This window comes from Trachemys scripta, chromosome 2 (assembly GCF_013100865.1).
Source record: "Trachemys scripta elegans isolate TJP31775 chromosome 2, CAS_Tse_1.0, whole genome shotgun sequence".
Lineage (NCBI taxonomy): Eukaryota > Metazoa > Chordata > Testudines > Emydidae > Trachemys > Trachemys scripta.
In genome coordinates, this window is record NC_048299.1 from 81763005 (window position 1) to 81785093 (window position 22089).

General features: G+C 42.3%; 1 protein-coding gene across 40 annotated transcripts in view; it reads right to left on the bottom strand.

The window, feature by feature from the left end:
• CLASP2 (cytoplasmic linker associated protein 2) overlaps positions 1-22089 on the bottom strand; it is a 277986-nt gene that overhangs the window by 173634 nt on the left and 82263 nt on the right. For 34 of the 40 annotated variants that reach the window (XM_034761038.1, XM_034761043.1, XM_034761035.1 and 31 more), the window contains one exon: positions 4735-4881. In XM_034761038.1, coding sequence (XP_034616929.1) covers positions 4735-4881 — 147 coding nt within the window. Of the gene's footprint in view, positions 1-4734; positions 4882-5354; positions 5560-22089 lie in introns of those variants that run through there. The other 6 variants (XM_034761074.1, XM_034761073.1, XM_034761072.1 and 3 more) reach the window with 1 other exon arrangement.

Here is a 22089-nt window from a genome sequence, read left to right on the forward strand (position 1 = left end):
CACACTCAGCAGGTGCAAAATGTCTATTGAAGGTGCCTTTGGCCATTTGAAAGGGCGCTGGCACAGTCTACTCACGCAATTAGACTTTAGTGAAAAAAATATCCCCATGGTTATAGCTGCCTGCTGTGCGTGTCATAACAACTGTGAAACAATGTTTCCACCAGGGTGGAGCACAGAGATGGAATGCCTGGCTGCTGATTTTGAGCAGCCAGATATTAGGGCTATAAGAAGAGCTCAACAGGGACTTATAAAGCTCAGGGAGGCTTTGAAAGACTATTTCAATAGTGAGCCACAGTAATGTGTTATTGTTGTAGTGTGCTCTGCTGGGCACTGTTTTTTAGCACCCTGGTACGAACCTTGTAAAGAGTGCTCTGTGTGTGATATAATATTGTGAATGCACCTATTGCTTTTATCTTTTAATGATGTCAGCTCCAGCCACCTTATGCTGTGAACTAATAAAGATGAATTAATTTTCCATAAATAAACGTTTATTCCAAACATATGCAAACAAAAACAACTGTAACTGAATGAAACTATATAAATTCAGGGAAAAGAACCTTTGAAAGGGAAAGAACATTCGTTCCCATTTCAAACAATACACCAATAGTCTCTCTCTCTGGTCAAAGTATGTGCGGCTCTGATGGTCTGTACTCCTTCCTCAGGGTGGAGGGGTAGCAGTACTGCAGCGGCCCTGGAACATATGGGGTGGGTGGGTTGGGCAGGGAGGTCCCAGAATGCAGTTATCAATAGACGGCAGTGGGAGATGACCACCACAGGTGACTTAGACCAGAAGGTCTATAAGAGTCTCCAGCATGTCCGCCCGGCACTTGAGAAGCATTGTCATGTCTTCCTGCGTCTATGCCTTTTCTGCACGTTTCTCCTCTCTGCACTCTCCCTTCCCATTCTGTCCAGAAGAGCGCTCCTCCAAGCAAAGGCTTGCAGGATCTCTTGGAACATGTAGTCCCATATTCTCTTTCTTGATCCATAAAAGTTACAAGTACTACAGACTCACTTCCGCTTGGGATTCATAGAGCACAGTGGCAGTTCCAGCCATAGTGAGTACGGCCCAGGGAGAAAGGGGCAATTTGGGACAATAAGTGGGGGGGGGGAGCACACGGGCACCAGCATATGTGGAATAGGGCAACTGAACTGAATACTGGCACTATTTTCCACAGGTGGTGGTGATTTTAGCTAGTATCGCACTCCTGAGGGTAACCCATGCAAGGGAACAGCCCCTGCACACTTCTGGATGCAGACCGGGTCCATATGCTGCTAGCCTGTGTGCTGCAATGGTGCTAGCTGAAGTAATTGCTGACTGGCTTGGGAAAGTGTCCTACCACGGTGGAAGAAATAGGGCAGCCCTCCCCAGAAACCTTCAGCAGAGGATTGCAGACTATCTCCAAGAAAGTTTCCTTGAGATCTCTATGGAAGATTCATGGGACATCCCAGTGTGCATAAACAAACTGTTCCCCAGGACCCACTCTGCCTCACTATATAGGGGAACGAGAAGCAGATAGCAACTCTTCCTCTACTGATTATTTCACTACATCTTCTACCCTGATTAAAAAATAGCAAATGAACTGCAATATCAAAGCAAACTGCATGCTTACCAGAAGTTCCTTCCCCTACATCAGGCTTGCCAGTGCTGTACGGTAAGGACTGGCTCGACTGCTCCGGCATCTGAAAGAGTTCCTGGCTTGCTGCACCACTGGATCCTCCAGTAACCTGTTCCCCATACTCCTCCTCCATTTCCTGGTCCAATACCACCTCCTCACTATGTACTACAGGGACCAGCCCCCCGAAGTATCCACAGGCAGTGGGCCTCCACAAAGGATGGCATGCAGTCTCTTGTAGAAGCAGCATGTTTTCAGCTACACTCCAGAGTGACTGTTAGCCTCCTTTGCCTTCTGGTACACCTGCTGCAGCTCTTTGATTTTCATGTGCACTGCTGCATATCCCTGTTGTAGCCCTTCTCCCCATGCCCTGAGCGATCTGCTCATAGATATTGGTGTTTCTACGGCTGGATCAGAGCTGTGCCTGCAGAGTCTCTTTTCCCCACAAACCCAGGAGATCCACCACCTCTGTGTACTCCAGGTAGGAGTGCGTTGCCACGTGGAGCTGGCATGGTCAGCTGGGCAGTTGCTATGTGAGCTCTCCACGCAGAGCAAACAGGTAATGGAATTTAAAATTTGAGATGCTTTAAAAGGAGAGAGTTGAGCTCAAAACCGTGACCAGAGCAGTCATAATGGGGCATTGTGGGATACCTCCTGGAGGCCACTAAAGTCGCCATAAATAACAGTGTCTAACCTGACACAGCATCAACCTAACTACAAAGACCTAAGTGCTATGCCTCTCGTGGAGGTCAAGTTATTAAGTCGGCATAATGGTTGAGTTACATTGGCGGGAGCAACATTTTAGCGTAGTTGCTTAGAGAGGTAGGTTGACATAAGCTGCCTTGCATCAACCTAACTCTGTAGTGTAGACCAGGGCTAATTTTCTTCTTTTAGAGGCAACACTTCCTTTTTGCATAACCAAGATGACAAGAAATCCTTAGCCTGATTACAGTAAACAAGACCCAACCAAAACAAAACAAAAAAAAAGCCAAGAACCTCTGTGATCTTTACCAGCCTGAAATGAACGGGAAACAGTATGTGTATACTAGGAATATTTTTGCATTTACAGTAATTGTATAATCTTTCTCTGAGAGAATAAGTTATTCCATCAAATATGCTAGCTTAAATTTTTTTTTAAACATATTCAAAACCTTGACTACAGCTAAATCTATAAGTGAATTGGCTAAATCTATAAATAAATGAATTGGCTAAATCTATATAGAAAGAGAAAGAAACACACACCTTTAATGTTTCCAGAACTGAAAAGGGTAGACTGATAGGAAGGGCAAATATATAAAGCAAAGTAACATTTATTTTTGACGTCTCAATTTTGTTAGACTAGTGCAATTACTTTTGTACAGTCTAATTTCCTGAAACTTGTTTTTTAAAGTGTGGCAGTCTATCAGGAAAAGAAAGTAAGCAAAATAAAGCTTCAGCAATTTAAAATTTATTATTTTATAGTTAATATTTCTTCTGTGATGAAGTTTTAGATAGTTTAGTAGAGTGGTTAACGGTTTATTATACTAGTAGAGTGGCTACAGTTAATAGAATTAAAATTTTAAAAGCTTGGTAAGAACTTTGCCTACTTTGTAACGGAGGGAATTTTGAATCTCAAAAATTCATCTGTGTAACATTGGGGGGGAGGGGGGGAGAATAGTCCAATGCTCTTAATGTACAATCCTGATCCTTTTAAAAATCAGTTGATCATAAAAGGGACCTACAAAGCAAAATTAAAATTTTTAATTAAGTCTAGATACCCATACTAAATGTCCAAAAGAACCAGGATGAGAAAGGTATTCAGCAAAAAAAGTCAATATTAAGCAACTTTAAAAAATAAAACAAGTTGTGTGAAATCCTTTTGTTTACGTACTTCCTGGTTCACTCTGACATCATCATAAATTGAACTGTTATGCCAGTACTTATATTACATCACCTTCTAGGAATATCTTCAGTGAACAAGATATATATTAGCTGTATTTTATTGGTATGCTAATGAACCCCACAACTTGGTTGGTGAGTACATGTAATACATATATCTGTGCTAATTCGTTTTCACTGGGCTGTTCACATTTAACAGACAATGTTAGATGAGCAACCTAGAATTGAAAAAATCTCGCAGACAGGTTCCAGCAAACAAAACAGTGATGCATATCTAAAAAAATCACTATAAAAATAATTAGCTATTGATAGCTTTTAATATCTAAAGACTGGTATAATAAAAAAATTTCACCCTCAGCAGGCTGAAATCAGATCCTTTTAATTTTCAGGTTCTTCAAACCAGAAACGAACTAAATGTTATATCATTTGCTGAATACATGAGTGGGCAAATATGCCAACTGTCATCCTTCTGGCAGTAAATATTCACTTTTATTCTTAGAGAAAATGATTGAAAAAAAGTAATAATTAAGTTTCTGGTTAGATCTTAGATATAGAATTAGAATGAACTCCACGCAATGAGTCTGATACCACAGATCACAAACAGATTTTTCTAACCAACATGATTAACTTACATACATAATAAGAACACGCTATGTACTGCTTATTTCAATTACACAAATCATGGTAACCGTTTCATATATTGCCCAGCTTTTTTCTGTTTTTCAATATATTTCATAGTTATTGTATCCAGTTTAAGGCGGCAAAAAAAAAGGTGTACTAGATACCTACACCCCTCTGTTTTGTTGAGGTACATCAAGGTTCTTCAACCATTTGAAAAAAGAGTGGGCCTCCATTACAACTTGAATTCTACAAATCTATTGCAGATTTTATAAACATGTTTTTTGCAATAATTGGTTATCCTGCAAGTTATCAGAGACCCACACATTTATTCAAAGCTTTCATCAATCCGATTCCCATCTTCAACATGTTCATTTGATTTATGACACCCATTCTATGACAGATAAAACATTTGTAGCCCTTTATGTGTTAACCGTATGCTTACATACCCACATATATAGCAGCTAAAGTACTGCATCCATCGAATAAGCAAAACCAAGGACTCATTAATAAAGCTTTGTTAATTGTATATAATAAACAATCATCCTCCCAAGTTCTTTGATTTGTACTCACTATGTCAGGGTTGGTGGAAAAGCATATCAGAGTGTGAGTAGATTTATATTACCTCCAACCTTAGGCCCACCAGCTGAACCTGGTTTTCTTGCACTGTTTGAAGGATTCCCGAGTTTTTTAGGTGCAGGAACCTTGAAAGCTGAGGCAGCTGACGATGGCCTATTTCCATCCACTGACTCCTCATCATCAAAGCTTTTATCTACAAAAGGATACATAAAAGAAATTTACTTATGAGAACAGAGGGTTTTTTAAAAAATTGCTCTGCTGCACTTTTCACAGAAATTTACCAGAAGATCAAATAAAAATCAATACTAATTTTGCCCTTTGTCTATAGCATGGGAAACAGATGAAAAATAAAAATAAAAAGCATTTTAACACCACAAGATTGTATACAATACTGCCTTTGGATTTGCAATTATCATCATCATATTAAACACAAAAATTAATCCTACATATTCATCACAAAAAGAAAAATTCTCTGCACAGGTTAAATGATTCTTGTCCATCATCTTCCCAAAAATGAATATAATATTCAGTTCATTCCAGGCTATCCAAGAGCAATGCTTCTCCTTTTTCCTCTACTCATGCATGCATTTTCTGCTACACATCCTCCCACAATGTGTCTACCAACACTCCTTGTCTCATTCCTTCCACCCAGATCTTGCAACTTACAATCACAGATCCGCTTGCAGATCAACCGCCTCATTCCTCTGATAGCTCTTAATTCCCCTCACACTAGGATGCTCCCAATACCTCACATGGCCACACACAATAGATTCTCAATACCAATCAAAGATTCTATCCAAAACTGTCAGAAAACACCATAGCTCCACCACTGAGATTTGTGCCGGCATCTTTCTCTCTCTTCCCTGCACTAGGTGCTGAAACAACCAATCAGCTTCAAGGTGACATCATCTTCTGGTAGCCACTGCCAGATGAAAAGGTGAAAATTCTTCATACATATAAATTCATTCCCACACACACAATATCTGCAGCCACAATTGCAACCCTTTAAAAATTTCATAGCCATACTTTGCTTGAGGGTTTTCTCACACACCCAAAAAATACAAGGACTTGTCTTTTGTTCAGTCAAGTCAGAAACTCATCTCCAGCTAACAGTTAAAATATTCTCAATACAGGATGTGCTGCACTTGGTGTTTAAATTATTTTTTATTTATTAAAAAGAATTCCAGAAGCAAACTGTGACCATTTTGTAATTCATTTAGTAGAAAAAGTTGGATTTATCCAGACCCTGAAATGCACGTAAAAACAAACCTGTAGTTCATATCATAAACAAGATGGGTGAGGCTGACACACAGCTGCATAACAATGATATAAGCCAATTTAAAAGATATTTCTTCACTGGAACCTGCCATTTCTAAAAAATATCACAGCACTGCTTTTATTTCAGGAATTTTCATATTTATTTAACCTTGGTGTACACTGAATGGCAAAATGTTCCCTATAAAATGAGCTATATTTAAAAAATCTCCTGGGGGAAGAGACATTCACTATCATATGAGAGCAAACATGTTTTTCCAAATGGCATTTATAGCGACAGCTGATGTAAAAACACTGAGCATTCTAGGGTTTACTTTAGTTTCCTAATGACAGTATGACTTCAGAAATATTTTTGTTTAACCAAAACATATAGCAATACTAAACCTCTACTTTCATTTACAATCAAAAACCTAGAAAATATCAGTAATTGTATATCTGAAAATTTTCTCCAACATGCTTGTTTCCCTTCAACTACCATTATAAGAGAATGTGATTAAGAATACTTCTGTGTATGGATATGTAAGCAAAACAGAATGCAAGAGGAAGGGCAGTGAAGAAACACACACTATTCCATGAGTTTCCATGGAAACAGTACTTAGTCCTCACACAAGAACTGGGAGAATACACTTCAGTTCTAACTAAGAAAAGACACTGATTTAACTCTTAGTGTCTTAAAAATGTAACTGTAGACATCAGCATTTTTTAAAGAAACTGTTAGACCCATTAATCTAATCACAAGATTAAGTTTTATAAACTTAATGCTGCATGAAATAAATGTTAATGGTAGTGGTTAACACTGAGGATTCTGACTCAGGGAAACAACGTAACTTCAAAATAGTATTAAAAAACAGGCTATAGATGAAGCCAATTTTTAACTTTTTTTTTTTTTTTTTTTTTTAAACATGATGAATAGCCACCTAAAACTTCTTAAATTAGGATACCAGAAGTAGCTGATTATTAAAACTCAACTCTACATTTATTTTTCACTGTTAATACATACATATTGCATTTTTTTCAGCTTTGATTATGAAAACAGGTTAAACTTTCATATTGTCAGTCAAACGCACAATACTGCAGTCTATGAGTTGCAAATAGTGTATGAGAAGACCATTTTTATTAAAAATAAAACAGTTTCCAGTGCAATTAAAAAGTAATAGTAAGATTTCTGCTGATTTTACATTTGTAAAGGTTCTTATTCCAGGGTATATATGAAGCTGCAGGAGACTTTAAAAAGAATACTGGACAGATTTCTACTGAAAATGCACACAAATTACTCTATAATCCTACAAATACATAAATTGAATATGACACCTAGTTTAATAAGGAATTTTAAATCTAAGATGATAAAATAATTACATTTAAGATTTTATAATATATTAAGTCAAAATTTAATTATAGCTTTAATAGGAATTGCAACTTTCCCCCAGCCTTGTGTGTATTTATGTCTCTGGGTTTTGATCAATCCCCATTGATCTTCAGGGAGGCTCCAGTTCTAGAAAGACCCATAACAGCATTTGCATATATCCGAAGCTTCAAATACGTGTTTACAGAAATTATTACAGGCTTATATAAATGTATTACATTTGCTTCAAGTATTATGTACAATTCATATCTTTTCACACATATATACACAGACATTTGAGTACCTAATCATGAAAATGAATACACTTTTATATATTCCTGTCTGCAGCACTCCGGATTTGGGCATCTTTTTCAGCAGGGTATAAATCCACTAAAATCAACTGAGTTGAATCCACCTACTCCTGGCCATAATTTAGCCCACTGTGTACAGCTGAAACACTGCATCTGGTCATCTTGAGATTAGCAGCCCTGGTGGAGTCCTGTCTATGCATGCAGTTTTCAAATTTATTTCATTATTTCTAATTTTTTAATTAATTTCACTATTTCCAAGTCAAATTTCTTCACTAAGTATAGGAAATTGCAATAACTGGGGATAATGTGTCAAGTATATATGAAGTTTTAAAATTAAATTGTTTGAAAATTACCTCAGGATGTGAAGGGGGAAAAAAAACAAAAACAAAACACACACCTCTTCCATACCACAAAATGGCTAAACAATTTTCACATATAAAATATCACACATACAAAATTTATTTTGGGACCAAGAAACCAGAACCCTAAATAATATTTTTTCCAGAAAGTTACAAGTTACTGAAAGCAGGAATTATGCAAGCTGATCCATAACTTTAAATAGAGAGTGTTGCTATAACATACAGTAGCATAATACCTTGTACATAAGAATTGAACATGTGTATCAGATTTTCAGGAAACAAGCAATGCACAGCAAGCAGTGAACAGAATTAAGTTGCAAAGGAAATAGAGAATTAACAGGGTGAAAGAATTCAAATTTCAGTCATTTCTCTCACTGCAGTTTGGTGACTCAGCAACTTCATTTTAAATCAATACAGGTGAACTATTTAAAGAAGAAAAAAAGGGAGTCAGGACTTGTCTGTACAGTGGGGTAATTCACTCTAATAGGGTATGATTTCTAAACTGCAATAATGTGTTATTCATCAGTAGGTCATGTAGACCCTGCTGGTGTGCACGAAAGGTTCATTACAGTGCTTTAATGTACTACTTCAAACACCACATTAAAGCACACTAGCAGTATCAACATGGATCAATTCATGCGCAACATGTTAGTATGCTTTAGAAATCACATTCCCATATAGCGCATTACCCCATCATGTAGACAAGCCTGTAGGCACCCAACTCCCCATTGAAATTCAGTGACAGTTGGGTACCTAATTCGCTCAGGCCCCTCTGAAAATCTAAGCCTATATTCCTACTAGTTAGTGACAATGCATGTCTAATGTGAAGCAAAATTTCTCTTAAAATGGACACTTTCAAAATAAAAAAAATAAAACAACTCAAAATTTGGGTTCGTTTTTATCTTTAAGATTAAAATCCAGACATGGCGATTAGCATGGACTGACTCTCCTGAGTTGTACTTGCTGCCCATGACTATTATGCCATATACAGTATTTAATGAGTCACCTAGAACCTGTGAAGTCCTGTATATTTCTACAATACAGGCTGAACAACTGAACACAACAACAAATGCAGAATGAGTTTGAAAGTTGCTAATAGCTGGAGGAAGAGTATGCCACAGATCAAGCACATAATCACAGAACAATAGCTTCTATCACTATGAGATTAAAATCAGGGCAAAATAAGTAATTGTCCAACTATACCGAAAGAAGGCCAGGAGACACTGGATGTGGTTTAATTAGGCTACAACTTTATTAATTGTCTGGGAGTACCTGGCAGATAAAAGTGTACAGTGTAGGTAACTCCATGATCATTTCAATATCTACCCAAGGGGCTTCCACCAGTCCCCTCCTTTTTTTCCCCCACTCTGGTCCCCAGCCAACACGCTGCTGGGACCTTACCATTCCCTCCCCCTCAAATGAAGGGTGAGGTGGGCTATAAAGGAGGAGGGGAAGGTCGTCTCCCTGCCGTTCCAGTCACAGAAGCCACAAACCTCCGTTTCTGCTCTTTTAACAAATACTCCTTTAAATCCTTTACCAAACCATTTATCTGATCACTGTATCCCTTCCCGACGGAGCACCTGAACTGGATATCTGCCTCACGTTTACAGAATGAGTTGCGACATCATAGCCTAACCCCCATTCCATGCTCGACCCAACTAAGCCCTGCCCAAACTTGCTGTGAGAAAAGTGAAATAACACCCCCACACTCTGCCTTGGTCAACCTGGCACTGAGGGAAAAATTCCTTCCCAGCCCCCCAAGAAAGGAGTAGATAGAGTGCCTACAGCAGATCCTGACCAAACCTGGTATTTTGCCACTTTCAAGGGTAGGAGGATGGGTGCTGCTCTGCTTGGCCCGGGTGAAAGAGGGCTTCCCCTGCCCTCTTTCAGTCAGCTGGGGGGGATGAGTCTGCATCCTCATGCAACATTTATGCCCCCGCCCTTAAAGAGGTATACCCCTTTCCCCAGCAAGTCAGACAACGCCCTCCCCTTCCCCCCCCCCCCCCCCCCCGAAGGTGTGGTGCAGTTATTGGTCAAGTTGGATCTTAAAGGCCAATTTTGAAAATAAACTGAAAAAAGATCAGAGCAAGTCCATTCAAAGTCTTAAACACCAACTCAAATTAAAAAAAAAACAAAAAAACAAAAAAAAACCCACACAACGTGACTTCGATAGAAACCAATGGAAAGTTTTAAAAACAAGAGTAATGCGCTGTAATCTTGAGGTAGTGGTACTTGTGAGCTTTTAGGCTGCCAAATTTTGAAGCTACAATTGACCTGAATATTCACAAATAATTCAAGATCTTTCCCAAAACCTATTGTTTCAAAGGAACGTTATTACACAGCATAAGATGATGTTTTCATTATAAAACAATGAGGAATATGTAGGAGTCCGGGAACAGCAGAATAATTAAATCTTTTAATATTAGAATAAAGTATCAACATTGTTTTGCCAAAGGGAACTGACAAGGAAGACAGGACTACTCAGCTGTTACCAAAATATAAACTATTCTAGTTGGCCTTAAATTCATACATTTATGTGATATATCTTGTAAGTATCAGTCACTATAGCTATGCAGCGGTTAGATGGAAGAGTGTCATCTACATAACAACAGAAGTAAAATACATGCTTTCTATTGATAGATTCCAAAGGAAACTTATCAGAAGACAGTTGGTCCTAAAATAGATATCTGAAGGTCAACAAAAAACAGAACTGAAGTTGTACTGAACTAATGATCCAAAAGTCTAATAGCAGAGACTAAAACAAGCTCTAAGGATGTCATGATCCAGTATGTCTCATCATACTAACACAAAAGGCCTTAACTATTGGCAGTGAATAAATCACTGAATATCTTGAAGGAAAATAGCCTCCATGCTGTGATATTTGTCCAAATATTAAAACAACAAGGTAGAATTCAACTGACCACTTCTTCCCTCCCCCTCCCCCCCCAAGTATCTGTGACAGGTCCTGGATTAATAAAAAAATTAAATAAAAAGTTCTTAAGAGGGTTTGTTCTCTAGCAAATACAATCAAAGCTTGTTTACAATTACAAGGGATCATTCCAAAATTCTACACTAGGCAAAAAAGAATTGTGTCAGATAGCTGAAACCACTTAAGTTTGCAAATACAATTGCCATTCCAGGTTTTACAAGCACAGGTTGCAATGACTTCTTGGAACATCTAGGATAAAATCTTTAGCTCAATTTCACTTGAACTGGTGCAGCTTACAAAAGTTTCTCTCAAGCACAAAAAAGGAAGCCACAAGGACTGCAGGCGCACCACTTTAAGTTCATTGTTTTAATTCCATCCCTCAATGCTGTGCCCTGCATTTCTCAGTGAGCATTCTGTCCCCTGCATCAGGCATTCCATGGGGCCATTTTGTCAGTGCTAACATGAAGTGCCTTACGAATACATAAGCAGCACACAACTGTTTATCAGCATCTATCTACTTGTGAGGAAGACCTGGTTCTTGCATCAGTTACAAAGATTTTTGCTTCCTACACTATTCGCTCCAATCTTGAACAAGCCATTTTCTTACATTATGTTATAGATTGTAGCAAAATTCTAGAACTACATGTCGGTAGCTGTGCAATTTTACATCTCCAGCTAAAAGGAAGAGAAATCTGGGAACTATCCATATAGTTATATGTATGATATGTAAATGATAGCTGAAACAATAAGAATGTATTAATTTTGCCAGATAGAAAGAATATAGAAGGAGAAGAGAAGATGACAATCTTCCTGAAGGAGAATGTTATCCAATGTTAGAGGAGGTCAAGAAGATTGTGGAATCACAAGCCTAGGAGGGCAAGTGAATGGAGGTAGGTAGTGATTAGTTGTCAAAAATGGCCAGGTGTAAATCAAGTTGATTAAGTTTCAGTTAAATAAAGTACATGATAAACAGTACACAACTCTAATTCCTCTATGTTGTAGGGGTCTTTTTTTACTCTGGCTCGTAGATGTAGTACTAGGACTGGGAAATATAAACAAAATTCAAGCCTTCAGTTAATGATTTGTTTTGGGTGTCTATCCATTTTTAATGTGGATATTAGAATTCTGACAATTATAATCTGTTATTATATTTGTACAATGCTTAGCACATTATGGTCCAAGCTGGTTGCAGCCTTTAGGTACTACTGCAATATAAATGTTGTATAGCAATAACAGTAACTAACATCATGCTATCAGATCACTAATCCTATCTGGGTGTGAGACCCTATCATGATCCTTGATGACCTTGCCTAACCTTTGCTCACTTAGTTAACAAAAACTATACTGTGATGACACTAGAGTCAGGCTACTGCCTGTCAGCTGTTGATTCAGGAAGTGAGGGGCTACTGAATGTGCCTACAGAAGTCTGTAAGTGAGGTGAACTTTAGAAATAAAGTGCAATAATATTGAATATCCCAATATTTTCCATTAGTAGCTGTGCATAAGAGTTTTGGAAGCTAAAACGGGATAAGCAAAACTGAAAAGGGGAAAATTCAAAACTGATAAATGGAAATGCTTCTCACACAAGAGGTTACTTACGTGTAACTGGAGGTTCTTAGAGATGTGTAATCCCTCTCTGCATTCCACAGAGGGTTACGCAAGCGCACCATGCGCCCGGAGTCAAAGAATTTTCAAAGTAGTAACCATTGGTCCACGCATGCGCTTTGACTCCCCTTGTTTCCAACCAATGTAATAAAGGGCAGGGCGGACTGATCAGGTCTCCAGTTCCTTCTCCACCGCAAATCTGACAGATCCGAAACAGAGGGGAAGGAGGACAGGAAGTCAAATACTGATAGGGACCACATATCTTGACGAACCTCCAGCTACAGGGTAAGTAACCTCCTTTTCTTCTTTGAGTGATGGTCCCCACTGTATTCCATGGAGGCTGACTTACAAGTAGTACCTACATTGGCAGATGGTGTGAGGATAAGAAGGAAGGGTTGTGCAGACAAACACCGTGTCAGAGGAAGCATCCGCCACCAAGTCCTGCACCAGGGTGTAATGTATTGCAAAGGTGTGCACTGAACTCCATGTAGCTGCTCTAAGTATGTCTATGAGAGGCACATCCTGGAGGGAGGCCACAGTCGTAGTTTGAGCTCTAGTGGAGTGAGCCTGTATCCTGGTAGGGGTAGGCAGGCCCGACAGTTGGTCGCAAAGCGTGATGCAGTCAGAAATCCACTTGGAGATTCTCCAGATGGAGATGGTCTGTCCCCTGAATCTCTCAGTTATTGCCATTAACATTCTAGGGGACTTCTTGATAGGATTTGTTCTCTGCAGGTAGAAAGCCAGAGCACACCAGACGTTGAGGGAACTCCCAGGTGTATGTGATGCAGGTCTGTCCATGACAGACGGGATGACAGTACCTTGGCCGGAAACATCAGCCTGAGGTCCACAGAGTGACAGCTCAGTGAGTGCATGGACTGGAGCCACGTCTGAAGGCAGTGAAAATGAAGTCCTATGAAAGAGGTCATGTAGGTGCACAAAGCCATGATAGAATTTATGGTAGCCCCGACGAAGTCTAGTGACTGTGTGGTGTTAAGGATCTTTTTTTTTTTATGTTGACACTGACTCCAAGTGAAGCGAGGAGGTGGAGTAGTTTGGAGATCGATACAAGGGCTTCCGGGCAGGACATGGCTGCCAGGAGCCAGTCGTCGGGGAATGGAAAAAACAAGAGAACCATAACACCTGATGTGAGCTGCTACTATGGAAAATACTTTGGTGAAGACTCTGGGAGCAGTAACTATTCCGCAGGAAAGTACTCAGTATTGGAAATCATCAGCGCTCACCATAAATCTGAGAAAACGTCTGTGGGTGGGATGAATGTCAACATGGAAGTAAGTGTTCTTCATATCGAGAACCATGAACCACATGCCTTTTACTAGGAATGGAATTATCACTGCCAACGGGACCACGGAAACTTGAGTTTGCAGATGAAGCGATTGAGGTGGCAGAGGTTGACGATTGGTCTCTGACTGCCTTTTTTCTTGGGGATCAGGAAGTAAGTTGAGTAGAACCCTGTTCCTTGATATTCCAGAGGAATGTGCTCTATTGCTCCCCAATGCAATAAGGAGTTCACTTCTTGGGAGAGGATATTGTCATGACACTGGTCCCCGACGAGGGAGGGAGGTTTTGGAAGAGGTAGCATGACAAACTTGATTGGATAGCCATGGCGGATGACATTAAGCATCCATCTGTCCATTAGTATTGCACCCCATGAGTGATAAAAAGAGTGCTAAGCAACCCCCAAAGGGAGTGGAGGGGTCCCTCAAAGGGAGTGGAGGGATCGCAAAGTGTTAGGTCTGTGGCTGGCGGCTCTCAAGCTCGTATCAAAAAAACTTCTTGGCCTCAGGCTGGGTTTGAGATGAGGAAGCCAGCGAGGTGGGATGGCATTTTCGAGGAGGTTTGTAAGGCTTCTGGTTATAGAACTGAGGAGACCTGTACCTGTGTGTGGACAACAAGCAGTAAAACTTCCATTTTGGGGCAGGAGTGTATACGCCCAACCAGCAGAGAGTAGCAGAGAATCTTTCAATGTATATAAAGACTCATCTGTCTTGTGGTTGTAAAGATGGGATTTCTCAAAGGGTAGGTAATATATGGTGTTCTAGACCTCTTTAGGAAAACCAGAAGCATGAAGCCAAGATTCCCTATGCATCATGACAGCTGTGGCCATGTCCCTAGAGGTGATATCAGCGGTCTCTATTTTGAACTGGAGGGCAGTTCTAGCTATGAGTTTCCCTTCCTTGACAAGGGTTTGGAAGCAGGCATGATCTTGTCATAGTAGGGAATATTTAGCCAATAGTGCTTGATAATTGGTAATCAAGAATTGCAAACTGAAGGAAGAGAAGGTTTTCCTCCCCAGAAGATTGAGGTGCTTCCATTCCTTGTCCCCAATAGACAGAGGGTGTAGCTGCTTGGTCCTCCCTGAAGCAGTCTGAACCATCCGCGAGTTTAGAGCAGAGTGGGAGAAGAGGAATTCTGATCTCTTGGTTGGGATATAGTAACATTTCTCAGTTCCTTCAGGAGTGCCAGAACATGTGGCTAGAGTATGCCATATACCTCTGGCTGGAAGTAATATGGCATTGTTAGCTGGGAGTGCTATTCTTGACGGTGCTGAGGTGTGTAGGATATCCAGGAGCTTACATTGCGAGTCTTGAATCTCCTCCAGTGGGATGTGTAATTCTCCCTCAACTCTCCTTAGAAGCTCCTGGAACTCTAGGAAGTCACCTGGTGGGGAGGGAGATAATGTAGTTACCGTTTCATCCAGTGAGGAGGATAGGAACCCTAGTCGGCTCCAGTAGAACCGCCAGGACCAGGGTGTAAAATTCTTCCTCCACTATTGGATTTATGAACCTGCTTGATAGATCCCTTTGGGGGGGAAGCAGGCGGTGATTCTCTTGCAGGTCAGGCAGGTTCCGAGAGAGGATACTGTGCCCAGGGCCCCCAATATGGTCAATAAACCAGATCCACCGGAAGTTGCAGAGGTTCCCATGGCATGGGATAACAGTGGCTCCAATGAGGATGGGGGGTAGCAGTTCCCATGGATGTGCATGGCTCAGTGATGGTGTATAGGAGCAGTATGGAAGAGGTTGTTCTCCTGGTTCTGATTCATCAGAAGGGGAGAAGGCGGAATCTGGTTCTAGAGGCGATACCGTTGGAGCCAATGGAACCGAATATAGTACCTGTGAGGAGGGCAAGAGACCGCATACCCTAGGCCAGGGGTGGGCAAACTTTTTGGCCCGAAGGCCACATCTGGGAATAGAAATTGTATGGCGGGCCATGAATGCTCACAAAATTGGGGTTCGGGCACAGAAGGGAGTGAGGGCTCTGGTTGGGGGTGCGGATTCCAGGATGGGGCCAGAAATGAGATGTTCATGGTGCAGGAGGGGGCTCTGGCTGGGGGTGCGGGCTCTGGGGATGGTGGGTTTGGGGTGCAGGAGGGTGCTCTGGGCTGGGATCGAGGGGTTTGGAGGATCAGGGCTGGAGTAGGGGGTTGGGGCGTGGGTGAGGCTCCAGGCGGTGCTTACCTCAAGCAGCTCCTGGAAGCAGCAGCATGTCCCTTTTCCGGCTCCTACCTGGAAGCACGGCCAGGCGGCTCTGCATACTGCCCAGTCTCCAGGGACCACCCCCGCAGCTCCCATTGGCTGTGGTTCCCAGCCAACGGGAGCTGTGGGGGTGGCACTTGGGGCGGCGGCAATGTGCAGAGCAGAACCCCCTGGCTGCCCCACGCGTAGGAGCCAGAGTGGGGCCATGCCACTGCTTCCGGGAGCCGCATGGAGCAGCCCCCAACCCTACTCCACAGCTGGAGCACCAGAGGGGGATAAGCCCCAGACCCCGCCCTCCAGCGGGAGCTCACGGCCCGGATCTGGTCCGTGGGCCGTAGTTTGCCCACCCCTGCCCTAGACACATCCCATGGAGGGGATATGATCTCCCTGGAAGGGAGGGACCCAACAAGAACGGGACACTGGGTCGGTAAGGCAAAGACCTCTTGGGGTTCAGCCATGGATCCGGATCTTCCTAGTGTCGGGGCACTCTTTCCTTCCCAGACATCAGTACTGGCACCGATGACTTTTCCTGGATGGGCAGTTCTCATGCTTTGTGGGCTGCCAGTGATGGCGGTACTGGCGGTTCAATGCCTGGAACAGTTGGCTCCCATAGTTTCTGGGTCTTCTTCTCATGCCTGTGGCACTGGAATGAGCTCAATCCCCTTGGGCCAAGCTAGTGGAGGGAATGTCCATTTTCTTGGATTTAGATGAAGATGTAGCCCCATGCTTATGGGAGACTTTCAAACTTCCTGATTCGCCCCAGCCCTGGGGGTGATCCTGCCAGCACCAGAATTGGATGTAGTAGCGGGAGGCAAGCTCCTCACTGAATCAAGCCGAAGTACGCAGGGGGTTCCCCAGTCTAACTCCAAGTGCAGTCTCATGGCCAACTCCGCAGAGATTAAGGACTCCGCCTTCTCGGGTTTGTCTGGGAAAGGATTAGCAAATACTGCACCTAGCCACGATGTGAGCTTCTCCCGGGCAGTAGAGGCAGCGTTGATGGTCATCGCTAACCAAGAAGGATGGTGGGCACAAGGCACAAAGTTTCACGCCCAGGGTCCTGGGCATAGTCCAGCACCCATGCACAGGTTCAGCATAGGGGAAAAAAAACAAAGCTATTTCAAAACTAACAAAACTATTAACTAGGAAAGATATAAACTAGTAAAACTGCAAATAAAACTGGTAAAACTAACGACAACTATGATCTTTTTAAAATGCGTCACAGACGCAGTCACTGAAAATTCCAACCTAGACCATGCAGCTGTTAGAAGGAACTGGGGATGCAGTCAGTCCAACCCACCCTTTATCGCCTCGGCCGGAAGTACAAGGTGAGTCAGGGAGCTTGCACAGACCACTGGACACTACTTCCAAAATTCTCTGACTCCGGGCATATGCTGTGAATGCTTAACACTCAGGGGAATACAACAGTGACTATCACTCAAAAAATAACATGTAATTAGACTGTGAAACTCATTGCTACAGGATGTTGTAGAGGCCAAGAATGTAACAAGATTCAAAGAGAGACTGGAGGTTTATACAGCTAACAAGATTATACAGAGTTATGGTAGTTTATACTGATAAAAGTTGCAGAAGAGAGAAAATCTTACACGTCAGGTTTTAAATCAGTCTAACTACTAGAGATTAAGATGAGACCTTGATTGGGGTAGGTTATCCCACATCTACTTACTCACCTTCTTGCACCTTCATCTAAAGCATCTGGTGATGTCCATTCTGGGAGATAGGATATAGGACTAGATGGACAAAGGTCTGATCCAGCCTGGTAATGCCTATTTTCTGAGGGAGAAGCTTTTATAGAGTGTGAATTGCCAAAGTCAGGAAAGCTAACAGAAGAGATGTCATCTGCCAGTACTCTGCCACTGGAACAGCAGAGAAGAGAGGGTTACTCACCTTGTGTAGTAACTGAGGTTCTTCGAGATGGTTGTCCCTGTGGGTGCTCCACTTTAGGTGTCTTGATGCCCTGAGCTTGTAATTGGAGATTTGTGATAGCAATGCCCTGTTGGGCCACAGGCACGCTATAGCCAACTCACACTGCTCCAAGCGGTTACACAGCAGTGTGCAGCCAACCATCCCCCCTTTCTTCTCTACCTCAGAGAATTGGCCTGAAACGCCGAAGTAGAGGGGAGGAGGGCGGGTAGTGGAGCACCCACAGGGACAACCATCTCATAGAACCTCGGTTACTGCACAAGGTGAGTAACCCTCTCTTCTTCGAGGAGTGTCCCTGTGGGTATTCCAATTTAGGTGACTGTTGAGCAGTGCCCCTTAGTGGAAGGAAAGGGTTTCGGAGCTGGTCTATTGATGGTGAATAACATCGTAAGTCCAAAGTGAGTATCAGATGCTGATTGCTGCTCTAAGCGTAGTTAGTGAAAGTATGGAGTGATGTCCAGGTAGCTGCTCTGCAAATGTCAGTGATAAGGACATTCTTGAGAAAGGCCACAGATGCTGACAGTGCTCTGGTAGAGTATGTGCGGTGGAGCTTGTAAATGGTTCTTTTGGTAGCACAAATGGATACATTCTGATATCCATTTGGATAGTCTTTGATTTGAGATGGTTTGGTCTAGGTGATTTTCTAAATGTTTTTATTCTTTCAATGCTCTGAGAACATCTAATGTGTGGAGTGAGGCCTCTTTCCCGTCCACACATGGCTTAGGAAAAAATACAGGTAAGTAAATGGGTTGGTTTAAATGAAAGAGGGAGGTGAAAGTTGGGTATGAACTTAGGATGCGGTCATAGGATTACTTTATCTTTAAAGAATGTTGTATAAGGTGGGTGTGCCATTAGGGCACCTATTTCTCCCACCCGTCTGGTGGACATGATGGCAATGAGGAAAGCCACCTTCATAGTTAAGTGACACAAAGAGCAGGTTGCAAGGGGTTCAAATGGCTTTCCCATGAGTCTGTGTAGAACGAGGTCCCACATGGGTGTAGGGTTTCTTATTGTGGAATAAGTGTTTTCAATGCCTTTAAAGAAGCGTTTAATCATCGGGTGAGCAAATATAGTGACCCCGTCCACCTCATCATGGAAGGAGATAATAGCAGCCAAGTATACTCTGATTGCGCCTGTGGATAGCCCTGATGTTTTAAGCCCTAGTATATAGTCCAGGATCTGCGGTTGGTGGGTGGGTGTGGGTGGTGTTAGTGTTATGATTATGGCAAGATTTGTTTATCTTGGCACCAGATGCAGAATCGTTTCCACTTATAGATAGGTCTTTCTTGTACTTAGTCTCCCATTGTTCAGTAATATATCTTTTACTTCCTCAAAACAGGCCTTCTCAACCCAAGTCAGCCATCGAGTAACCAGGCCTTGAGGTGGAGTACTGCGAGGTTGGGGTGACGGACGCATCCCGCATCTTGTGATAGAAGGTGAGGTACTAAGCGAAGGGTTCGAGGTGGTTTCACTACCATGTGATGCAAGTTAGGGAACCATGTTTGTCTTCACCATGTCAGGGCGCTATGTCCTGCATGATCTTGTGAATGACTCCGCTTAGGAGTGGGGTCGGAGGAAATGCATACATCAGTGGCGACTCCTACTTTAGGAAGAGAGCGTCACCTAGGGACTGGTGTCCCAATCCTGCTCTGGAGCAATATTGTGGGCAATTGGCGTTCTGAGCTGTTGCAAATAGATCTATCGTGGGCAACCCCCATAGTTTGAATATGAATTTGAGAATTCCGGGATCCATCTCCCACTTGTGGGTTTCTGAGAACCCCCTGCTTAGTACATCTACTGTTGTATTCTGGCATCCCGGCAGAAAGGATGCTGATATCTCTATGTTGTTGGTGATGCTCCAATTCCAAAGGCATACTGCTTCTGTACATACAGAGTATGATTGTGCTCCCCATTGGTAGTTTATATGAAACATGCATGCTATATTGTCCATGAGGATCTTAATGGCATTGTTCTTGATTAGAGAGAGAAAGTGCTCGCATGCATTTCGAACTGCCCTTAGTTCCAGTAAGTTTATGTGCAGGTCTGATTCCGCTGGACTGTATTGTTGAGTAGATGTTCTCCCTCGCCCCAACCTATTAGAGATGTGCCTGTCCTGATTGTCATGGTTGAAGTTCTTTGTTGGAAAGGGACTCCTGAGCAGACATTCTTTGGTTGTGTCCACCATGTTAATGAGTCTTTTACTCTGCATGGCATTATGAGGCGTCCGTTAAGAGAGTCTGTGCAGCATATACAGTGTTCAAAGCCAAGCCTGCAAGCATCTCATGTGGAATCTGGCATGCCTGACAACAAACGTAGTTGCCAATGTGTGCCCCAAGAGTTGTAAACACACTCGGACGGATGTTTGTGGGCTGTTCCTCGCTGTTGAAATTAGGCTGACTAGGGTGAGGATGCGCTGTTGGGGTAGTGTTGCTGTTAGACAGTCTCCTATGAATTCCAACTTTTGGACAGGAACCAGTGTGGACATTTGCACGTTTATTTGCAATCCTAGGTTTGGGAAAAGGGTTACCGTGCTCTGCGTGGCATTTATCGCTTCTAGACATGTTGGTGCCTGTATGAGGCAGTCGGCCAAGTATGGAAATATCATTACGCCATGTCGGTGTAGGTGAACTGCAACGACTGCGAGAACCTTGGAAAAAACCCTTGGGACAGTGGATAGGCTGAAGGGTAGTACTCTGTATTGGAAATGCTGTTTCCCTAGGGTGACTCTCAGGAATCTTGTGACAGTTGGATGGTAATGTGAAAAAAGAGTCCTGATGGCCGAGGGCTGAGAGCCAATCTCCCTTCTCTAATGCCAGAATTATTGTGGTTAGAGTCACCATTTTAAAACATTGTGTTCTCATGAATTTGCTGAGTTTTCTTAAATCCAGGATGGGTCTCCGCCTATAGTCTTTTTCTGTGTTAAAAAGTAATGTGAATAAAAACTTCTCCCACTGTGTTGTGATGGTATGGGTTCCATGGCAATTAACTGTAAAAAGTCATTAATTTCCTGTTGTAACAGGTACTCATGAGAGGGGTCCCTGAAGAGGGACGGGGAACATGGGTGGTTAGGTGGGATAGAAATAAAGGGGATGGAGTAGCCCTTCTGAATAATCTCTAAAACCCATTTGTCTGTCATGATGGTGTTCCAGACTGGGTAGTATGGTGAAAGACTGTCTCTGAATGGGTGGGGGACCGTTTTTGGTTCCGGAGTAGTCGAGTGTGGAGGTCTCATGTCCTCAACCACACTTTAAAATAATTGCCTAGAGGTGGATTGTTGAGACATCGAAGGCTGATCTTGGTTCTGCCAATGACTGTACTGTCTTTGGGGCTGAGAGTATGGCATAGACCAGAATTTCTGATTGAAAAATCTGCTCTGTTTCTTTTTGTTTGCAGGTATGTAAATACCTAGGGTTTTTAAAGTCACCCTTGAGTCTTTCAGATCTCCAGCAGGTGCCATGAAGGACAAAGTGTTATTATATAAAGAGAAAAGAATAGCGTCTCTGGGGTGAATGGGAAACTGAAAACTGGACTGGTCTTCAGACTGAATCCCCATCATGAGGAGCTTCAGCTGGAGATCCCTGGCTTTTCTTGTCTAGCTGTTAGTTTTTTGCAATGTGGGCACTTTTGGGTAAAGTGTGTCTCACCGAGGCAACAGACACACTGAGTGTGACCGTCAGAGACTAGTATGGAGAGTCTGCAAGTCAGGCAGCATTTAAAGCCAGGTGAACCGGCCATGCATGAGAGAGTCGGTCTCTTAGAGGAGAAAAAAAAAAAAAAAAAAAAAAAGATAAACTCTGTTTGAGGCTATGGCTGTACACCTACCAGAGAGGTAGGAGTAGATAGGGATGGTAAAAGGGAATTTTTTTTTTTTTTTAAATTTTAAAAAAAATTATAGTAAGGCTAGGGAAACTAATTACAATTAAGCTAACACTATCACTAAGGTTTCAGAGTAACAGCCGTGTTAGTCTGTATCCGCAAAAAGAAGAACAGGAGTACTTGTGGCACCTTAGAGACTAACAAATTTATTAGAGCATAAGCTTTCGTGGACTACAGCCCGAAGAAGTGGGCTGTAGTCCACGAAAGCTTATGCTCTAATAAATTTGTTAGTCTCTAAGGTGCCACAAGTACTCCTGTTCTTCTTT